The sequence below is a fragment of the Heliangelus exortis genome, chromosome 7, assembly GCF_036169615.1.
Source record: "Heliangelus exortis chromosome 7, bHelExo1.hap1, whole genome shotgun sequence".
In the NCBI taxonomy this organism is placed as follows: Eukaryota; Metazoa; Chordata; class Aves; order Apodiformes; family Trochilidae; genus Heliangelus; species Heliangelus exortis.
This window is the reverse complement of record NC_092428.1, coordinates 14,328,251-14,349,727: the sequence shown is the minus strand read 5'-3', so window position 1 is coordinate 14,349,727 and position 21,477 is coordinate 14,328,251. Positions and strand designations below refer to the sequence as shown.

Here is a 21,477-nt window from a genome sequence, read left to right as displayed (position 1 = left end):
TCACCTACAGTTTTTCCCCGGTTAAAAAGAATTAACAAAGGAAGTCTGAAGAAGCAATAGCAGAGATGTCCATCTCCATAGATTAAATCTGACCAACTCTTTGAAAGACTTAAGTTTTTAATCAAAGACTTAGCTTCACACCTCTAACACAGCGTATCCATAAGACATTTTTTTTTTAAAGTGTATAAATATGCCATAGGCAAACACACTCATTGCTGCTGGTCTTTGTTTTTTTGATCATCCTGCTCGTCCTGCACTCTGATGGAGTCATTCCCTCCACAAAAGGCACACGGCAAAGAAAACAAACAAACAAAAAACCCCAGCAACTGACATGAAATATTTTCAAACCATCCCTAGGACAAATCAGGAAACCAAGAGAATATGCTGAGATGCAAGTCAAACTTCCAGTTTCACACAGTTCAATACAAATATTGCAAACATTTAAATAACTCCTAGAACAAATGTGTTAATACCAATCCAGAAAAAATAACTCTGGGAACACATTCTGGTGGTCAAAGTTTTCTGCCACCATTTTAGCTTTAAGTACAAGCAATGGCTTTGCCCTCAGAGCTACATTGTCCTAGTTCAAGTGCAATGTAGCATTCATTTTAATAACAAAAAACATGTATTCATCTTACAATCTAAAGTGAACAAAGATTATTTTAAGATCAATGGAGTGACTCTCCATCAAGCTTTTTTTTTCTTTTCAAAAGTTATCATTAAATCACAGATAAAACTGTAGCACAGAAGTGACATTCTCCCCATATATGATCAACTTAACTCTACTGGGGTCAACAACCATCAAGGTAACAACATTCACCCACACCCCAAATTCCAGTTTGGCATTCATTGCAGGGGAAAACCCAAATATTTTGATAGTCTTATAAATGTATACTATAATGACAAATTTCCCAACTCCCAATTTTCTTTCATGTGCAAGGTACAGAGAAAAACATCAGTCAAGCATTTTTATTTTCAGATAACCAAGAAGACTATACAGTAGGAAAATTCTGGTTTTCATCCACTTCAGAAAAAGCTTGCCCCTCTCCAGTCTGGGTTTTCCACATGCATAGTTTGAAGCAACACAAGTGCTGGTTAAGGGAAAAGTTAGCTTCAAGTGCAAGAAGTTTACTGTAATACTCTGATACTGCAGATGCACAGCCTTCACTGAAGTGTATCACGTTAAAACACTTGTGGTATTTCCTCCAGAAATTAATATAGTTGTAATTAAACTAGTGGAAAACCTACATAAAACAATGGGCATAGCATTCTATATATTAGCTAAAGCTAGCAGAAAAATTCATAGCAATGCAAGTCTGAATAATATATGATGCATGGCTTTATTTTCCTTTTTGTTTACAAGACACATGCATAATCTAGTATTTTGATTCTCTCATGTTAGAAGAAGCACTTTATGAATATGCATTATTTAAAAAAAAAAAAAAAAGCCAAGACAAGTAGTAGAAAATGCATTTTATTTATACGGAAAAGGCTACATTTAGATTTGTAAAGGTCTGTAATAGTGTTATGTTGCCCACATGTCAAAAATCAGTTGTGAATAGCAACAAAACGGTTACATATCTTTCTACAAAGCAGTGCAATTAGTTCACATTGCAATAAAATTAAGTCAAGTATGCAACAGAATCAAAACCAAGTGTTTCTCCATAATCAGCGTACAAAGAAATACAGTGCAAAGATTACTTTAAGAAATCTGCAGTCAGTATTTAGAATACCCTGATGGGTGGGATAGTCCAATTACTTTCATTACTAGCAGTTGTATCTTGTCAATATTGTGCACAAGCAAGTAAGTCCTAAATCAAACGACTTACATGGTAAATAAAATATTCAGTCTATACAGTAAAAAAAAAAATTATATAAGTGAACTAACAAAATAAAATTTAAACACTCCTATGAAACAGACAATGTACTTTAAGGACACACATACAGTATTCATCACATAAAAAGAGCTACTTTTTCCAGCAAAAATATTTTGGTTGTTTTACAACTGCATTATGGATCTGCTAGTCTGAAGATGCAGGTGTCCAAGTCTTAAAAACCATAATAAATGTCTTCTGCAAAGCATACAAAGAGGATAAATATTCTTATCACAGTCATAAGGTTATTTTTAGAAGTCTGTTCTCCCTTGCTCCAGAAACACACTTACATGGGTGGAAAAAAAAAAAATTCGAGGGGCATCATGACACACTGAAACAGTAAACTGTGCTCCATTTCCTTCTAATTTTGAAAAAATTCTAAAATGTACAGTACTCTGTGGTATATGAAAAGTCTTCACAAGTTTACATTGCATATTTCTGAGTCCATTCTCTTGCTTGTCTGTTGTATCTGTATGAAAAAAAGGCAATACAGTGAAGAGCTGTTAGCAATACATTGACAAAGGTCACATATTTACTTAATCCAGACATTAGTGAGCTTTTCACCTCTTTGCACTGATTCAAATGTTAAAATGGCCTAAAATCCAAGATACACCCTTAGTATGTTCAGTTACCAAAGCTACTTAAACTCACTGAAAATCAGTCTCATGAGTTTGTATTAAAATGCATATCATTATACTTAATTTGCATTTCACAACTGGTTCCCATATTTGTAGCCTAAAAGGAACATGACAAAGAATCTAACAATTACAATAGTTAACAGGAAGGCTAACAAAAATCATCTTAGGTCCTAAGGATAAAAAGCCTGCCTCAAACTGAATCTATAACCTTTTCCATAGCCTGAAGAACTCATCAGATAAACAATATTATGTAGGCTGGCTATAAATGCACTGCATGGCTTTGACTATTTAATTTATTGTCAAGGCCACCAGAAAAATTTGTGACAGTTTAATTTTGGGGAAGGTTATTTCATTCTTGGCAAATCAGGACTGGATGTAATTGGAAAACCTTAGCAACTTCTACTTATTGTTTACTATCCTAAACTAATTTTGTGTTTCAGTCTTTCTTTCTTAATTCCACACACACCTAGAAAATCCACAGGTGCTAAAACCCTGTTACAGAAGACAGGTCAGGCCATGCTGGTATGACTGTAGAATGCATCCTGGATTGTCCTCAAAACACCTATAGCAGCAGAGTTTAATAAAATCTCCCATTGGCAAACAAAGTAGTATCTCCTTCCCAGATCACTGATTCTGTAACTTTTTCCATGCATAAATTTTTAAAGTTTGTAAGTCCAGGAGAACCAGGTAGCTGGTACAACAGTAGAGAGCAGCTATGATAGAAAATCTCACACATGTAGTATTTTCTCCATGGAACCCTTTGGAAATCATGCAGTCTAATCTGCCAAATAAAGGATCTGAGCTTACTGCCAGCCACAACTGCAACAAGCTCTTAAGAAACCAATGCACCCCTTGGTGCAGATATCCACAGATGACACTGTTCAAAGGGTGACAGATCAAATGAATCACTGTGGAGAGGTAGTGCTCTGGAAAGAAACACCACTACACCAAAGCACCAGGCTTGCAAGTGACTTCTAAATCCTGCTGTCTGATAGTGTGAAGGGTCTGCCATTCATGTAGTTGTAAGACAGCATTTCAAAACCCTCCTTAGGAGTCAGCAAGCCTTAAAACTGAATTTTGTGAAAACCAGACATTCCAGTCAGTGTAGTACTTTTAGAGCTGGAAGTCCTCAAAGTAAAGGCTTCAGTTACATCCTGTCCACGTTGTCTACCCAAGATGAGAAACTTCCTCCCAAGCTCTACAGCTGCTCTAGAAAGTAAGAGGTTCTTTTTCTCTGTAAGATGCTACATATTGCAACAAGTGTAACAATGGTTCTTCCTACTAAAAATATCTGACTATCAGTCTATGCAACATTTACAAATTATGTCAAAACCACATTTGTTATTCATAGAATCATACCATAGATTCACAGAATGGTTTCAGTTGGAAGTGACCTTAAAGACCATCCAGTTCCAACCCCCCTGCATGGGCAGGGACAACTCCCCCTCGACCAGGTTACTCAAAGCCCCATCCAATCTGGCCTTCAGCATATCTAACTTCTTACTAAAGGCACAGGTTTTACAACCAGAGGATCACAACAGCAACAAATAATTCCTATTTGGGAACGATTTTTTATGCAATGACTATAAACACAGCAGGAAAGTGTAAAGGTTTTATGTAACATTAAGTACAAAAATTACAAAGTATCCAAGAGTGGTGTATGTCTAAAGTTTTCTGCTTGACATTCCACTGATAGGTATTTTCAAAATTTAAAAATCTAATCCTGTAGAAATCTATAAAGAGTATCTTAAAGTAAGACAGAAGGTGGCATAGCAGACAACCATCTGCAAGTAACACACACACACAAATATGTACATGTTATACTCACTTTTCCTTGTCTGACTTGTAGATCTGTGCAATATCCGGTACTAAAGGATCATCGGGATTAGGATCACAAAGTAAGGAGCATATGGACAATAAAACTAAATAAAAGAGACACTAGACAGGTTAGTTTGCTTTATTGCTATAAGCCTTTAATATATTCCAGTAAACTAAAGGAGAATGGTAGAAGAGAGATTGGAAAGAGAATGCATATTAAGCTTTTACACAGCAGTTCTGCTCAGAAACATTTATATAGCATAATTTTTCTGGATCCTAAGTAAACAACACCTAATACTTGTCTAGAGAACTCACAACTCATGGACCTGTAGTAATTCTAAACATGTTCTGAAAGGGTATCTGATTCTACAATAAGGATCTGACATAAAATAGTTCTTTTTTTCTTTGTTTCGTCTTGTTATAAAAAAACCCCAAACAGCTCTCTTTTTTTTAGCTATAGAAAGTTCAACCCCTTCATACTAAGATATTTCATTTTATTAAGTATTATAAGCACCATCAATTTTAGCAAATGAGGTTAGCATATTTGGGCACACCTATCAGAGTTCCTATTGGTACACTGGAATCCTTTGATTCAGTAAAACAAGAACTGCAAAGGAGAAGCTTCCATGAGCCATTGAGCTCATGTTAAAAAATATACATGATGTGCAAGCATGGCTGAAAACTTGGGAGCTTTCAGTTGTAAATGCCAACTGTTAAACACAAGTTCTGACTCTTATTTGCTAAATACCTTCTAAATAACTAGGAACAAGACAATTTTTGCTCAGCAATAAAAAAACCAACTGATTTACCTGTAAAGTTGATACCAATTACACACAAGAATAATTCATGGCTTTAGCAACTACACCAAGAAACAGAATTAAATTTAGATTGTATTTAACTTCTAAGTACTACGCAGGGTTGCTATGCATGAGTGAAGTTGCTTTTCCATGGAGGTTTAACAATTGCATAGAGCAATTTCCACTGGAAAAAGACTGACAATTTTTCCCATACCTTTCTAAAAAAGGTGCATAGTTTAGAGAGCTCTCTAGCAATAAGCAAGACGTGATGTTTAACTTTTCTGGTCACAAGAGAACTTTCTGCAGTATGACTAAAAGTGTGGCTAAGCATCTTGAAGATGGGTGAGGATAAACACTAATAGTACACACATTTTAGACAGTTTGAAGTGACACAAACTGCTTACAACAGAAGAATCAATTATCTGCAATCTCAGTGTTCCAAAAATCCAGTGTCTGACTGGAGAAAGTTTTATTACAGGACTGGAATATTTTTATAAATACTTTACTCACTGCTTTCAAAGCAGCTGCATTTTAAAATATTCATCTTATACAGGAATACAAACCAGAACAAACCTCATTTTAAATTAAAGCATACTTAAGATCTTATCCCATACAAGGATGCTCAGGCAACCCAAAGAGCTCTGAAGTACACCCAAATTCATTAGTATAAGAGTTTTCCATTTACATCCAAATTCATCATTTGATTTTGAAGCTCTCTTCACCAGTTTTCTCCTCCGTTCTGCATGCACAGTCAGCTATAATACAGAAGTTGCATTTCAGGCTAGCTGGACATGTATTAATTTACCTTATTTGTTTTAGAACATTTCTTTGACATGCAAATATTTTGTTATTTGACACTCTGAATAAACTGTGCAATACTTTGGATCATAGTAAGAGTTCAAATGGAATCTGCCACTTCTGTAACCTGCAGTGGGATAAGTTCCCACTGCCACCCTTAGACAGTTCAGTAATACAAAAGGAAACTGCATGGCACTGTATGCAATTTCATAAATTGATAGCAAAATGTGAGTTTACCTTTAGATACAGTCAGAGCTGGTGACCACTGTGATCTCAGGATATCAAGACAAATACTCCCATTGCTGTTTATATTTGGGTGGTATATTTTTGTTGTAAAAGCAATCTGGAATAAAAAAATTTTAAAAAACCAAGTATCAACATATTCTGATTATTACATCCAGAATCCTTAACATTGACCCTTGAGTTCCATTCACACTAGATCTACCAGTGAAATTTATTGTACAGTCTTATCTGTTCATTCACTATAAAAATCTTATTGCTGGATTTTCTGCTTTTAACTTCCAAAATTAGGCCCAAACAACTAAGGCAAGGAAACAAAGATTTGACCAAATTACTGAATAACTTCTCAAAGAAAGGACTTACCTTTGGTGGTTTGAAAGGATAGTCTGTCGGGAAGTGTACTGTGAGGAAAAAAACACCCCCTTGATATGCACTATCAGGCTAGGGAAAACAAACAAACAAAACAAACAAACAAAACACATTAATACATTTCAGTTATTTTGGAGCCTCCCTTTTGAACACAAATAAGCTCCCAAAGCAGTGTGTATCTTAGAAAATCCATTTTTTCTCCAGTACACAGCCCATCCTCTGGGCCACTGCCCACTGTGGGTTGTATACTGGGAAGGCACAGAGGGAACTGAAGTTTCCCACTGGCCTGCAGAGCTACAGCAGAGCCAGCCATGGCTCCTGCTGCAGGAGCCCAACACAGCTCCCGAGTGCTGCCCTGCTCAGGGAGAGAAAGGGAGGGATCAGTGTTTAACTGGTGGAACTACAAAACTGCTCATCCACAGCTACAAACTGGCTCCCCTTGTGGGCTGCAGGGCACTTCTGGAGCTCAGCTCCACCTCACCAAGGGGAATACAAAACTTGGAGCAGGTCTTCCAAATCCTGTCTCTGTGCAACACCACAGCTGCTCTGATCCTCCTCCATCCTTAAGCTACAAATATACATACCTCAAGAAGTGGTTTCTCTTTGCAGTTGCAAAGAGTAGGATTTTCCAACAAAACTCAGTTGATCATGATGACATCAGGGAGTTTTAAAACACACAACATCTTTGTGACCTGTACAAATCTGTGAACATGCATTTTGTTAGAGAACATGTGCACAGGTTTATGTCCAGGTTGCACACAGTTGATAGAAATAACTTTGTTGAAGGCATCTGCTGAGGAAAGTTTTCATTTTTATTAACTACAAGTGTGAGGGGGAAAGCCTCACTGTTAAATAAGAGAGCAGTGCTGCCATTTCTGATTAAAGGGAGAAGACAATCTCTCTCATTACTTGGTGAGTTTAAAACAGCAGCACAGAAATTCAGCCACAGTGAAGCTGAAAAAATACCAAGTTTTTGGGTTTTCTTATGAAAGGCAGACTTTAAAAAATTAAATATTTTTATTGGAAAGGAGCAAAAAATTCTGATTTTAGAGATGAATACAAGAAGTCAAGTCAGAAGTGGTCTGCTAAGACCTGTCATCTTACACACTCAAAATGCAGACTGTTCCAATGTAAGGCAGGCTATAAATAGTATTCCTAAGAAGTCAGCATCAGGTAACATCAGGAAAGATTGACACTGTACTTCCAAGAAGGCTTGAAAGGACTGCCTGCATATGGATTTGTCCAAGTTAAAATAAGCTGAAGATGAGACACATTCAGTGTCAGAAGGCAAAGTGAGGTCACAGTATGTTTGGTAAGGTACACAAAGCACAGTGATGATTGAGGTTACCCTATTTCCACACAAAGCAAGTGAATTCTGGAGATAAGCTTTAGTTCTATGCTTCCCTCAGCCATCAGGAAACACAGTATGTGCATCCCTGTTTCCTGATGTTATCAAGACTAAAGATGAACATCCTGAGGTTGATGTTCTCAGCAGATGTGACTGAGAAAAGTTGGCAAGATGCTAATTCTTATCCTTAACTAGAGAAATTTGAGAAGCCTGAAGCAAAGAAAATAATATTTTCCACTATAGAATATGAAAAGGTGAATTGCAAGCTGGAATTAAAAGATGTTGGTGTTTACATGCTAGTACTTCCCTTTCTCAGCTGATCAGCATTCTTTAGAACAGACACTACAGGTGGCAAACTGCATGTAAGATTTTGTTGACTTGTAACTTCTTTGTTGTTTTGACATTTAACTTTAAGCAATGCAGAAGGGCGAGGGTCAGAATGACTTGATATTTGAAAGAACAGAAATGTTACAGAAAAATTGCAAAAGGATTAGTATCCTAAAGAAAAACTGTTACTGCTGGGCCATTGACAAGGTGGACAACAAACTCCAGCACACCCCTGATAGATTAGTAACAGATCTTTCATTACTTCACGGCAGCTGTGTTGAAAATACATAGTCTCAAAGCAGTCACGATTCCACTTTTCTCCACCATGTGATGCTGCACCCTAATGATTTAAGGATTGTCTCAGAATTTCAACTCGCATAGTGATTCAGCTCACCATCTGGTCTATTCTTTCCAAATTCCTAAATCCAAAAGGAACACACTAGTAATACAAACTTCTTACCATGATATTAATAAACATGTCTTCCCTCATTACATGTTGTTTGTTTTTTTTTTTTGCTAAAAGCCTTTTTTAGTTTTCTTTCAAAACTTTCTGTTCTTAAGGTTTATTATTCTTTATGTCATTTCTTTGACAAGAGTCAGAAATGGGGTCTTCTAGAGATCTCCCTCAGCTGAAGGAAAGCAGACCTTTCCTACACAGAAACCAGAAGTACCCACAATTACTGGTCTGCAGTTTGGAAAACCCATCTGTTTGTCAGAGCCACATTACAGCCATCAAACAAACTCTAAAAGCCCCCAAATCACCCTGTGCAACCCCACTCCTACTTACAGTTACCAACCTTACCATGGCATTACACCTACTCTTCCTCCTTTCAGATGGATGAACCTTCCCTAACCAAAACTATCATCTTTGAAAAGCCCACATCACCAGTTCAAACGTTGCAGCTGGCTGATGGAGCACCTTTAACTTCATGAAGACAACAGATTTTTGAACCACTAAACAACGAAACTAGTACCAGACTACTAAGAAAAATACTACTACTACTAAATATTTCACCTGTACACAGCACAGATGAATTTGACTGCCATGTTTACAGCAACCCAAATTAATCCTTCCATAACAAAACTGGGCATAGATTATATACTTACAGGTCCCATAATTGTTGCTTGCCAGTGAAACACTGAAAGTCAAAAAGATACAACAATTAAAAGAGATTTTTCTGAGCTTCTCCACAACAGAAAAAAGTCACCTGTGCCAGTGTACTATGATAAACTTACAGTCATCTCCAACAGGTCCAGCAGAACAGTGGGCTGGTGGGTCTCGCTGCAGATCACTTAGTTCCTGTAAGAAAGAAAAAAAACACTAGAAAGACATCTGCATGAAAATAAACATCACTAGGCAGTGAGAAGACAAACAGATTTTATTAGATGGACCTGTGGTGTTTTTAAACAAATCAACATCTGAAAAACCCAAGGGTTTTTTTTGACAGATAAGTCTGTGGCTAAAGACAACACCATGCTATAAATTAGTGTCTGAAAGTATTTAAGAGTTATAGCCAAGTTCATAATAAGCTGAGTAAATATACCAAAGTAGACATGAGGAGGTGGGGGAGGGGGAAAAGAAAATTAAGGGTTTCTTGATTTTGCTGTAAACTCACTGCTTAATTTAGGAATTTATATGCTAATCCAAATGTTCCTTAAACTTTTCATTTCACAAAAGTTTCTTGTGTTGGTCCAGTCTACATACACTAGCTGAGTTAAACTGGTTTATAAAATGCTTGAAGTCTGCCTTGACATGATAAAGGAATGAAATGTAAAGGTTCCTAGGTGAACCAGAAAATAAAGGGAAAATATTAGCTCCATACCTATACCTTGATTTAATTCCCTCCATGCTTTTTTAAAATGTTACTAAAAAACTCCAAAGAAAGCTGAAATCTAGGAGTAGTATTCAGGTAAGTTTCTGCAGGTCAACTGATTAATTTCTCTTACAGAAATCCACAAAGTCACAAATAATTATTATTTAATTAGACAAAAGTAGCTCAGCCTTTCATCTGATTTATGGTCACTATGTCAAATGCAATACAAGCCAGTCATTAATATTGGTTCATTTTCCTTGTTTTGATTCAATACACTACTTTCAACATCTAAAATTTTACTATACAGATAACAACTTCTTCCAGTTCTAAGCTGATAGGAACTGTACTGTGAAAACTTTAATGATTATGTATAAGTAATTCCACTGAAAAAACTAAAAAGATGTATGCTAGGCTACTGTTCATATAAGTCAGCCAACTAATTACTCAAATTAAACACATTTAAGTAAACAGTAGATGTAACTGGTCTGCAAATATCTCCTGGAATTTAGCTTATGGAATAACAGTGCAAACATTTTACCAAAACAGCATTAGTCAAGACTACTTCCAAACTCAAACTGGAACTAAGTTTAACTCAAGTACAGCATTTGTGTAAGTAATGTGCAGATCTTCCATACAATCAAAAGGGCTAAAACTCAGCACTTCTCAACTGCTGTGATACATTTACCCATTCAAAACACCCAGTAAGCTTTTAGCTCACACAATTCTCTCTTTGAGGGACTCAATTTACCACGAACCTGGAAGCTCAACCCAGACACACTTCCTACAGGTCCACTCTTGGCCCTGGATTAAAAGAAAGGCACTGCAACATACCCTAAGCCAGGTAAAAGAGTAGTAGTAATATTACTACTTGATCTGAAGTTACTCCTCACAATCTTTGCAATTTAAGAGACAATTCTTTGATATATATATACTGAAAAATTTCAGGTTGCCAACTAGTGTTAATTGTCTGTCCTTGAATGTTATTCTGTTGGTGAAACTGGTATGCTGGTCCAGAAACAACACTATGGACAAGGCTTTGAGCAATAAAGGCAATAGCAAAATCCTTTAAAAGTTCAGTTCCCTTTTTAATCAGAGGATTCAAATTTCAGAATGGAGTGATACAGAGAACCAGCAGCCTATGCGAAGCCAAACTCCTGCCAACACACGAAGGGAGTCAACAAGTCTCAGGTTTCCAGGAGTCATGAGAGCTGTAAACAAGCATTACCAGCAGCAGAGCAGTTCCAGTCACTGTCTACTCAAATTTGCAACTCAAGATTTACTCTAACAAAAGATTAAATCTTGTACACATATTAAAAAAAAAGTGAGATGCACAAGACTGTTAGATGAAACAAACTGAAGTAATGTGTTTTACAGCAATCATGGCAGACTACGAAATTAAAGGCAATGATGGGATAAATACGTAGCTTAAACTCTTCAGAAAATCTCTAAAATATATGCAACCATTCCTTTATGCATGTGAACTGCTAAGCAAGCACTCAATTTTGGAGTCACAAGTCTGTAACAACACTCTCATTTGCTAGATGCTTGAGAACCCACCCAAAACCCACCCAGACCGGTTTTCATTCATATGTACACATGTACTTCAGAATTGGTAGGAATTGGGGAAGGCTCCTCAGGGATCCACTTCTAATTTGTTCAGGCTCAAAGCACTATAATTTCTTCATGACAAAATGTAAGTTGTTAATCAAACATTGATAAAACCCTGAACTATCAATTCCTATTATTACTATTTCCCTAATAACGATGAAAAGGCTCTCTTCAACCAACTTCACTAAATGAGAGCAAAACTGCTGTTTCAAGAGCTTTTGTAGCCAGGAAAAATAAAACCAGGTCAAACTTCAAATGAGAGAGCAAATACAAGCCATATTTTCCAATCACAAGAAATAGTAGCTAATCTGATTTTATTACACAAATGGTAAAATGATCACATTTAAGAAACTGCATTTGACGACATTATGAATATGAGCCTTTATTGACAAGCTCAGATCAAGCTGTGATAAAAACAAAGAACTATCACTGTTATACCATTAGTTTTTCTGTTTAAGTTTCATATTCAAAGCAAAATTAGCTGGAGTGTTGTAAAATTCAGGTTTCAAGTTTTCCTACATCTTTTGAAATGGTGCAAGGACAGTCAGAATGTCTATCTCTAAGTAGACATAAAAGTAAAGCAGATGGAGATGTAAGTAAGTAGATGTAGCAAACCTACTTCCCATATTCACAAAAGAACAAGGTGCTTCTTGTTCAAGAATTCTCTATATACAAGAATTACCTACACCAAGGAGCAAAGCTGCATCACAAGAAGCCCAAAACCTTGCTGTGTCAAGAGACAAGGCTGAAGAGTTATAAAGAACCATGTACTGAAACTTCAGGAAGTGCAAGAGAACTGCACGAGGCATTATTACACCGTCAACACTAGAATTTTTAAGTTAATTGGTTACAGCAGTTTTGTCCACGTTTCATGGATTATCACTGTGTGGCTGCATGATGCTGGTTTGGTCACTTCAAGGCATTGAGTACCCCAATATTGTTAGTCACTGGTACAGAGAATGCTGGTAGAAGACTTTTGATGTACGTAGGCTAATAAACAGGATTAGAACTCTAAGCAGTGCAGCTTCAGTTTCAGAAGAGAAAGTCAACACTCCAAGCTACAGCATATACCGATGCAACTTCTTGTACAAGAATACACAAATCCAAAATTTCAAGAGGTGCAAACAGAAATACTGGTATTATTGGTTACTTCAAATACTGGTGAATGTCACAGCACAAAAGCATCTATCAAGAGTTCCAACACATGCCATGCTATCCCAACGCAGCCAGGATAAACTTGTACAGAGAAAAAGGCTAAGCTGAAGACAGCAGTAGGAATAACTTGGCTAATCACTTCAAACACAGTGGAATAGAATACTATTAATTCTATAGCCCTGACTGGTTGCAATGAATGAGTGCCCATAGCAAACTGTTTCTCCTGGTTGTAATTACAGAACAGCAGCAGAGCACAGATTTGAGTAAGCAGGATGCGTGATGAGGTGCAGCTAATAAAGGAGTACCTAATGTAATGCTACAAACTCTAAGCAACAATTACTGGACACAACAAAGCCTCCAAATTACCACTCTCCATTGCAGCACACACACAATGGAATGGCTCTGGGCACAGCAAAAAGAAAAAAAAAAGAAAATCAAGTTTAACAGATGTAAAATAGATGTGATAGAAGTTGGAAATATTTCTGAATGTACGGACTAGTACTCATTTTCAAGTATAACACAGGATTCATTTCATATAAGTATACAGGTGGTGAGGACCTCAAGGTCAGTTTAATACTTGCATGCTTCATTAGCAGCCAGGACTCTCTCCCACAAAACTACTCAAAGAAAATTGTAAAGGATGCTTTGATAACAAGGAGTTAAATAGTCTCAGCATTGCAGCTAGGACAATCAATGGCTACAAGCAGGAGTAGTAACAAAAAAACCAAACCAAAACCAAACCACCCTAAAAATGTCTCCAGTCTTTCAGTAAAAAAAAACCAACAAACCACCTAATAAAGACTGCAGAGTATCAAAAGACCAAAAGAAACTGCAAGTAGCATCACTAAAAGCTATTTTAAATCTCTAAGCAAGACAAAGCCCCAGAGCCAGGAGCTCTTTTCCACATCATTATTTTAAATGTTTGCCAGCTAAGTTCTTAATATCTTGCTCAAAATGAAATTCTAGACCACAGACCACAGACTCACTTCCTACAAACTCCAAACATACACTGCTACTATTATATTAATGTGTGGAATCACCTGTCAAAAGAACACCAGTAATTATACTTAGACCAGTTAAATGATACTCTGTTCTACTGAAATTTGGAAAATGTAAAGCAAATGTTTATTGACACATTTCTTAATACAAAATTAAGTATTAGAAATTCAGAAAATGAACATTTTAATGTCATCTTATTGTAAAAAAATTGCTGCGATACCACACCTGGTGTTTTGACAGCAAATTTAAAGAATTCAATTTGCAGATTTCCTTAGCATGTTTATTGCCATACAAATACAGCATGGGACACAACAGTTTAAAGTCAAAACCTAAATTATAGATATTGATAGAATTTTATTTATTGACTCAATTTAAAGTAACAAAAGTTATTTTCAACATAAATATTCAAGTCACTATGTCTTGCTAGTCTACACTTACACAAAACACATACTGAAACAAACAAGATATAGTTAATTTACATACCTAAGTGTTTGAATACTTCTTTCTGACTTGTAAGAGAAAAACAACCAAGCCCTATATACCAAAAAACCCAGCTATTTTAAAACCAGTCTTCAAATGTGTGAGAAAACAGTTTGTCACTGATTTCAAAATCTCTTTTAAATTGATTTTGTTATGCCTACAGCAAAAGTAAATACTGGGTTTGTACATATTTTGCTCTTTCCTCTTTTCATCTTTCAGGTAGGCAGTGTTGAGGAAAGGAGAAGAAGTCTAAGGGTAATGAAGAAAGATTTCAGAGCCTCGGGGTGACTGGTCAAGGGATCAGGAGTACAAGCTGTGTTCGCTGTCCCTCCAGTCCTGGCGAATGATAAGTAGGTGAACAAGAAAACCAGACAGATCAATGCCTGGCTCCAAAACTGGTGCTACCAGCCGGACTTTGGGTTTTTTATCATGCTTTGATCTACAGGACACCAAGCCTGCTCGCAAGGATTGGGAAAACCCTGTCCCACAGGGGGAAAAGGGTACTAGGGCAAGAGTCAGCACACCTCATGGACAGGGCTTTAAACTAGACTTGAAGGGGATAAAAGCAGGCCTACCAGTGATGAGCCTAGAGGTTAAGGCCCAAGGATGGGGGTGAAATGAGTAGCTCAGCTCAAGTGCATCTACACTAATGCATGCAGCACAGGCAACAAACAGGAGCTGGAAGAAGCCACTGTGCAGCAGGACAGCTATGACATAGCTGCCACCAGGAAATGTGGTAGGATGACTGTCATGACTGGAGTGCTGCAATGAATGGTTATAAGCTCTTCAGAAGGGACAGGCAAGGAAGGAGATGGTGGTTTGGCTCCGTACATTAGAGAGTATTTTAACTGTACAGAGCTTGATACCAGTAATGATAAAGTTGAGCATTTATGGGTAAGGATGAAGGGGAAGGCAAATACGGGAGATACTGTGCTGGGAGTCTGTTACAGACCACCCAAACAGAATGAGGAGGCAGATGAAGCATTCTGTAAGTGGCTGGCTGAAGTCTCATGATTGCCAGCCTTTGTTCTGGTTGGGGACTTCAACCTACCAGATGTCTGCTGGAAATATAACAGCTGAGAGCAGCCAGGCTAGGAGGTTCCTTGAGTGCAGGGAAGATACCTTCCTGACACAACTGGTAGGTGAGCTGACCAGGGGAGGTGCCTTGCTGGACCTCCTGTTCACAAATAGAGAAAGACTAGTGGGAGATGTGGTGTTTGGAAGTTGTCTTGGGCTCAGTAATCATGAATTGGTCAAGTTTTCAGTTCTTAGTGATCTAAGGAGGGAGGCTAGCAAACCTCTACCTTGGACTTATTGGAGGGCAAACTTTGGCCTGTTCAGAACACTGGTTGAGAGAGTCCATGGGAAATAGTCCTGAAGGGCAAAGGGGTCCAGGAAGGCTGGATGCTCTTGAGGAAGGAAATCTTAAAGGCTCAGGAGCAGGCTGTCCCCATGTGTCAAAAGATTAAAGGATTGAGAAGAGGATGGCCTGCTTGAACAGGAAGGTTTTAATGGGATTTAGAAAAAAAAGGAGGGTTTACCACCTCTGGAAGAAGGGACAGGTAAGTCAAGAGGAGTACAGAGATCTTGTTAGATTGTACAGAGAGAAAATTACGAAGGCCTAGCTGGAGCTCAACTTGGCCACTGACATAAGAAAAAATTTAAAAAGTGTTTATAAATACACCAACAATAAAAAGAGAGCTCAGGAGAATCTCCACCCTTTACTGGATGCAGGGGGGAAACATTGCAACCAATGATGAGGAAAAGACCAAGATACTTAATGCTGCCTTTGCCTCCATCTTTTAATAATCAAACTGGCTACCCCTAGCTGGGAGGTAAGGACAGAGAGCAGAACAACCCCCTCCCATAATCCAAGAGGAAGGAGTTAATGATCTGCTTCTGCACCTAGGCACGCATAAGTCTATGGGGCTGGATAGGATTCACCCAGGAGTGCTGAAGAAGCTGGTGGGGCATCTTGCTAAGCCTCTCTCCACCATTGGTCAACACTGCCGGTCAACAGGGGAGGTCCTGGATGATTAATGTGGTGTCCACTGACAAGAAGGGCTGGAAGGAGGATCTGGGGAACTACAGGCCTGTCAGTCTGACCTCAGCACTGGGAAAGATCATAGGGAAGATCACCTTGAGTGAGCTCTCACAGCAAGTCCAGGGAAGCCAAAGAATCAGGTCCAGCCAGCACCGGTTTATGAAAGGGAGGTCTTGCTTAGCCAGCCTGATCTCTTTCTATGCCCATGTGGCCACCTTCTGGGTGAGGGGGAGGCTGTGGAGATTGTCTGCCTGGACTTTGGTAAGGCCTTTGACACTATCTCCCACAGCATCCTTCTGAACAAGCTGGTGAATCATGGCATAGACAAAGGTACTCGTCACTGGGTAAAAAAGCAGCTGCATGGCCATGCCCAGAGAGTTGTGATTAATGGGGTTAACCAGGGCTCAGTTTTAGGGCCAGTCTTGTTTAATGTCTTTATCAATAATCTGGATGAGGGGACTCAGTGCGCCTTCAGTAACTTTGCAGACAACACCAAGTTGGCTGGAAGTGTTGATCTGCTTGAGGGTAGGAAAGCTCTACAGAGGGACCTGCACAAGATGGATTGATGGGGCAATGCCAATTGTATGAGGTTCAATCAGACCAAGTGCCAGGTCCTGCATTTTGGTCACAATAATCCCAGGTCATGCTACGTGCTTGGTGAAGAGCGGCTGCAAAGCTCCTGAGCAGGAAAGGACCTGGGGGTGCTGGTGGACAGCCATCTGAACGTGAGGCAGCAGTGTGCCCAGGTGGCCAAGAAGGCAAACAGCACAGGCATGGCATGGCCAGCAGGAGTAAGGTGGTGATCCTGACCCCCCGTACTCGGCACTGCTGAGGCCTCATCTTGACTACTGTGTTCAGTTCTGGGCCACTCACTACAAGAAGGGCACTGAGGTGCTAAAAGGTGTCCAGAAGAGCTACCAAGCTGGTGAGGGGCCTAGAGAACGAGTTGTATGAGGAGCAGCTGAGGGAACTGGGCATGTTTAGTTCAGAGAAGAGGAGGCTGAAGGGAGACCTCAATGCCCTCTACCTGAAAGGAGGTGGGTGTTGGTCTCTTCTCCCAAGTGAAGAGGAGAGGAAATGGTCTTAAGTTGTAGGAAGGGAGAGTTAGATTAGACATTAGGAAGAATTTCTTTACTGGAAAGGGTAGTTAGGCACTGCAACAGCCTGTCCAGGGAGGTGGTTGACTCAGCATCCCTGTAGGTATTTATGAAATGTGTAGATGTGGCAGCTCAAGGCATGCTCTGATGGCAGAGATTGTAGGGGTATTGTTTTTTGTTGTGTGTGTGTATGGTTGGACTCAGAGGTCCTTTCCAACCATGACTATTTTGTGATTCTGTATTTCAAAATATCCTAAGCCTTTAACAAGCATAACATCAACCCCTCATTAACACTGGAGGAGCACCCAGAAGTACAAGATTTATGATGAAAGCCATCTCCTGAACCATGATACTGAACTGACAGGACAGTAAACTTGCAATTAGAGATGTAAACAAAGGATCTGGAGCAGGGATCTCAGAAAATTGTTCTGCAAAAAGTGGCTGGACAGAACTTGCCTACACACTAACTTACATAACCTGACAGCCTGAACTATTGTCTATTTTGCACAAAGGCCATGGTGTCTCAGTTCTCAACGGCAGTAACAATAAAGGCTTCTTTGCAGAACATCTCTTCACAACTAAAACCTGCACTATTTGTTTAGTTCTCAAAATCTGCAACATTTGGAATTTAAAGTGCCCACAAAGACATAGGTTATTCTTCAACTGATGCATTACAGACTAGAGAGAAGCAAATACAGCCCCAAGGAACATTTATTTTAGCTTAACACACAGAGCATGGCCTGAAGTTTTTGACAGTGCAGAAATACACTGCCTCTACTTTCATGCTACAGAGTAGCTGAGTAAAGCACTGACAAGGTAAACTAATACAGGCTCCTCAAAATCCCTCAGCTGTGTTAAAGTACAATACTGAACAACCTTAAAACCATCCCAGTTTGAGACAGTATGTCTAGACTGAAAAGCTCCCGACTAATTGTGTTTTCTGACAGCACTTTCTTCTCCAAAGATCTCCTCCTCCAGGTGCTTTGTGAAACTCTGAAGTCCCTTATAGCGTTTCCTCTACATCCCTTCCTACACTCAATATACAGCAGAGCTATCAACCTTTATACCTTTCTATCAGAAAGTTACAGATGGGATAAACATACCATCATATAAATACACTTCAGAATTTTCAAGAAAGCTCTACATATTACACTGACATTAAGATAGTTTGATTTTTCAACATCTTCCCTCTAGTTTTAACTTTCTGTTTGCAACAGTCCTATTTCCTTGACACTTTTCTACTGCTGCAGAGTCAGGCTGCTGGTTAAATCCTTCTTCTTTTACTCACCCTGGAAAGGCAGCAGATAGTGGTAAGGGTAGTTAGTGAAAGAAAACCCACCAGCAATAGTGATTTCTGAAGCAAACTAGAAGCAAGAAGTACCCAGTTCTGAATCCAATCTCAACTCTTCTGGTAGGTCCTCCCCCAGTACCTCATCATGTTTCAGACAGAAGTTATTGCATAAGGAAACCTTATACTATCTTGGAGTCAGCATCCTATATAAACATTCCTTCATTTTCAAAGAGTAGAAACAGAACCTAATAAGGCTAACAGGATGGAAGGTACTCTGTCATAAACACTCTAAGCATAATCTCACACCTGTCGAACACAGTTTTTAAACGCTATGGTAAAGAAAGTTGGGGCTTTTGAATACATCCATAAGTCTCTAAAGCAGCCAGAAAAGTTACACAAAGAATTTGATAAAAATATGGAGAACGATCCTATTCTAGCAGGACCTCATTTGTAAGCCCACAAACTACCACTCCACCTCAGAAATACTACAAGATTCTTTGTTCACCTTAGCAAAATGCAACTAAAGAAGAGGAAAGAAAGTTATTCAGAACAAACCTTTTCTTAGAAATGCAAGCATAAGGAGTACTCAAAGATATAGCATGAAATTAAAAAGCCAAGAAAACACAGAACATATCCATAATACATACAAAAGAACTCACTGCTGAAGAAAAATCACTGTAGTGCCTTTGTTAATATTTGATATAAGTGTACTAAGTTTTCTAATGCAAGTCCTAACTACCAAATTCTGATAGAAAAGTATAAATAACTTCATATCTATGATAAGGTATCCCAAATCTGTGCACTGCAGTGTTAACTGGACATTATGGAACTCTGTTTTTGTAATACCATCATTTTTAATAGCAAAAGGGAATTCAGAACAAGAAATTACAGGACTGTCACGAAACTAGAACTAAAACATCAACCCAATGTTATAGGTCAACAGCAACAACCCCTCCTATTCATTCTATATCACAGCCAATGAATAAATGTTAACCTCTGTGTTTACCATCCTTAATGCTATTTTTGTCTGTACTGGGCCATGACCAGCTATGTCCTGCCAAACAGCAAGAATCTAGAAACTTACTCTACAATTAAAACCTAACTATTTAGAAATATTACCCAGAAACTTCAACAAGGATACATTCAAAGGTCATCTCAAGTACTGGGCTGACGACACTTTCTGATGTGGAAAAAAACAACTTACACACAGAGGTAACCAAGCTGTGCATAACCGGAGCACAGTATTTTGGCAACACCTACCTTTCTCACACCTCTGCTAAAGATAACTCCTTAGCACAACATCGCCTTTCACCCAGTACTTTACCACCACCACCACACAGCCGTTCCCTCGGAAAACACTCGAGCCTGTTTATTAGCTCTGACCAGGAGAGGGGGAAGCTTCAAGAAGGTGAAGAGTCCCGAAAACACGACGAGACCTGCAGCAACCACCCTTTCTCCACCTCAGGCCGCTCCCCCCAGGACAGCCGCGCCCCGAACCTGCCTGGGCCCCTTCACCCCCTGAGACGACCCCGCGGGGTCGCCAGCCCGGCCCAGGCAGACGGGGAAGAGCAGCGGGGGTACGACCCGGACGCCGGAGGGTGAAAGGACGGGCCTCAGGCGGAGACAACGGCTCCCGCTACGCCGCGGCCCGTCCCCGCCGCCGCTCCCCTCCCGGACAGCAGCGGGGCGGGGGCCCTTCCCGCCCCCCCCTCCCGAGGCTCGGTCCCACTCACTTTCTGTATCCGCTTCAGCGCCATTGGAGCGCGGGGCGGGCGGCAGCGGGGAGCGCGGCCGAGGGGACGGGGCGGGCGGGTAACGGCATCCGCGCGCGCCGCAGCGGCGGGAGGGGGGGGGGAGCCGGGAGGAGGGGAGGGGGAAAGGGAGGGGGAACGGGAGGGGGGGCGCGGGGCGGGGCGCGCGCTGTCAGGACGCTTTTTTGTTCGCCTGCGCAGCGCCCGGGCGCGTGCGCGGGGCGCGCCGGGAAGGGCAGGGAGGGGGGGCGAGGCGGGAAGGCGGTGGCCTCCGTACACTCCCCCCTACCTCCATACACCCCTTCTCTCCCTCCATACACCGCTTCCCTCCCTCCATACACCCCCCTTCTCTCCATACACCGCCTCCCTGTGCGAGGTGAGGTCATGTCATGGATTCACGGGACCCTAAAAGTCATCTGGTCCCAACCGTCCTGCATGGGCAGGGACACCTCCTCCTAGACCGGGCTGCTCTAAGCCCCATCCAGCCTGCCTTTCATGCCACAGCTTCTCTGGGCAACTTGTTCCAGAGTCTCACCACCCTCAACAGAAAATCATTTCCTCCTAACATCTAACCTCGATATCCCCTGTTCCCATTTAAAGCCATTACTCCTCATCCTAGCACTCCATGGCCTTGTCAAAATCCCTCACCAGCTTTCCTGTAGCCCCTTCAGGTACTGTAAGGTGCTCCAGGGTCCCCCCGGAGCCCTCTCCAGGCTGAGAACCCCAACTCTCTCAGCCTGCCTCCATAGTTGAGCTGCTTCAACCCTCAGAGGATCTTTGTGACCTCTGGATTCACTCCAACAGCTCCCTCTGCTTCTTGTGTTGGGACCTCCAGCACTGGACACATCACTGCAGAGGAGGTATCACCAGAATGAAGTGGGAGAACCATCTCCCTTGATCTTGTCCTTTCCCCTGCAAACTTTTTGGATGACTGAGAAATTATTAGGAACAGCAGAGGAAACCAGTCAGCTGGAGCTGCCATTACAGTGCTGATAAATCAGTAAAAGACGTCACATTCACAATGCTGTA

At 40.2% G+C, this 21,477-nt stretch overlaps 1 protein-coding gene across 4 annotated transcripts; it reads right to left on the bottom strand.

Annotated features, from left to right (window-relative positions):
* Window positions 1–99: 99 nt before the first annotated feature.
* UBE2D1 (ubiquitin conjugating enzyme E2 D1) lies at window positions 100–20,579 on the bottom strand. Of its 4 annotated transcripts, none has more exons than XM_071748932.1 (7): window positions 20,431–20,566; window positions 9,446–9,509; window positions 9,317–9,348; window positions 6,529–6,606; window positions 6,163–6,268; window positions 4,341–4,434; window positions 100–2,343 (listed from the first exon to the last, which is right to left on the bottom strand). In XM_071748932.1, exons 1-7 carry the CDS (start codon window positions 20,452–20,454, stop codon window positions 2,298–2,300), a joined length of 444 nt encoding a protein of 147 aa, XP_071605033.1. In that variant the 5' UTR covers window positions 20,455–20,566; the 3' UTR covers window positions 100–2,297. The 4 variants fall into 4 exon arrangements, with proteins under 4 accessions (XP_071605033.1, XP_071605035.1, XP_071605036.1 ...); XM_071748934.1 differs by lacking the exon at window positions 20,431–20,566 and adding an exon at window positions 19,958–20,091; XM_071748935.1 differs by lacking the exon at window positions 20,431–20,566 and adding an exon at window positions 14,269–14,662.
* Window positions 20,580–21,477: the final 898 nt, after the last annotated feature.

Bases quoted from the DNA above. Each gene is read 5' to 3' on its own strand.
- UBE2D1 (XM_071748932.1), bottom strand. From the start codon at position 20,454: ATGGCGCTGAAGCGGATACAGAAA. The intron at 6,269-6,528 runs GTAAGTCCTTTC...TTTTTATTCCAG, and splicing joins ATCCTTTCAAACCACCAAAG to ATTGCTTTTACAACAAAAAT. The intron at 4,435-6,162 runs GTAAACTCACAT...TCTTTTATTTAG, and splicing joins AGCTCTGACTGTATCTAAAG to TTTTATTGTCCATATGCTCC.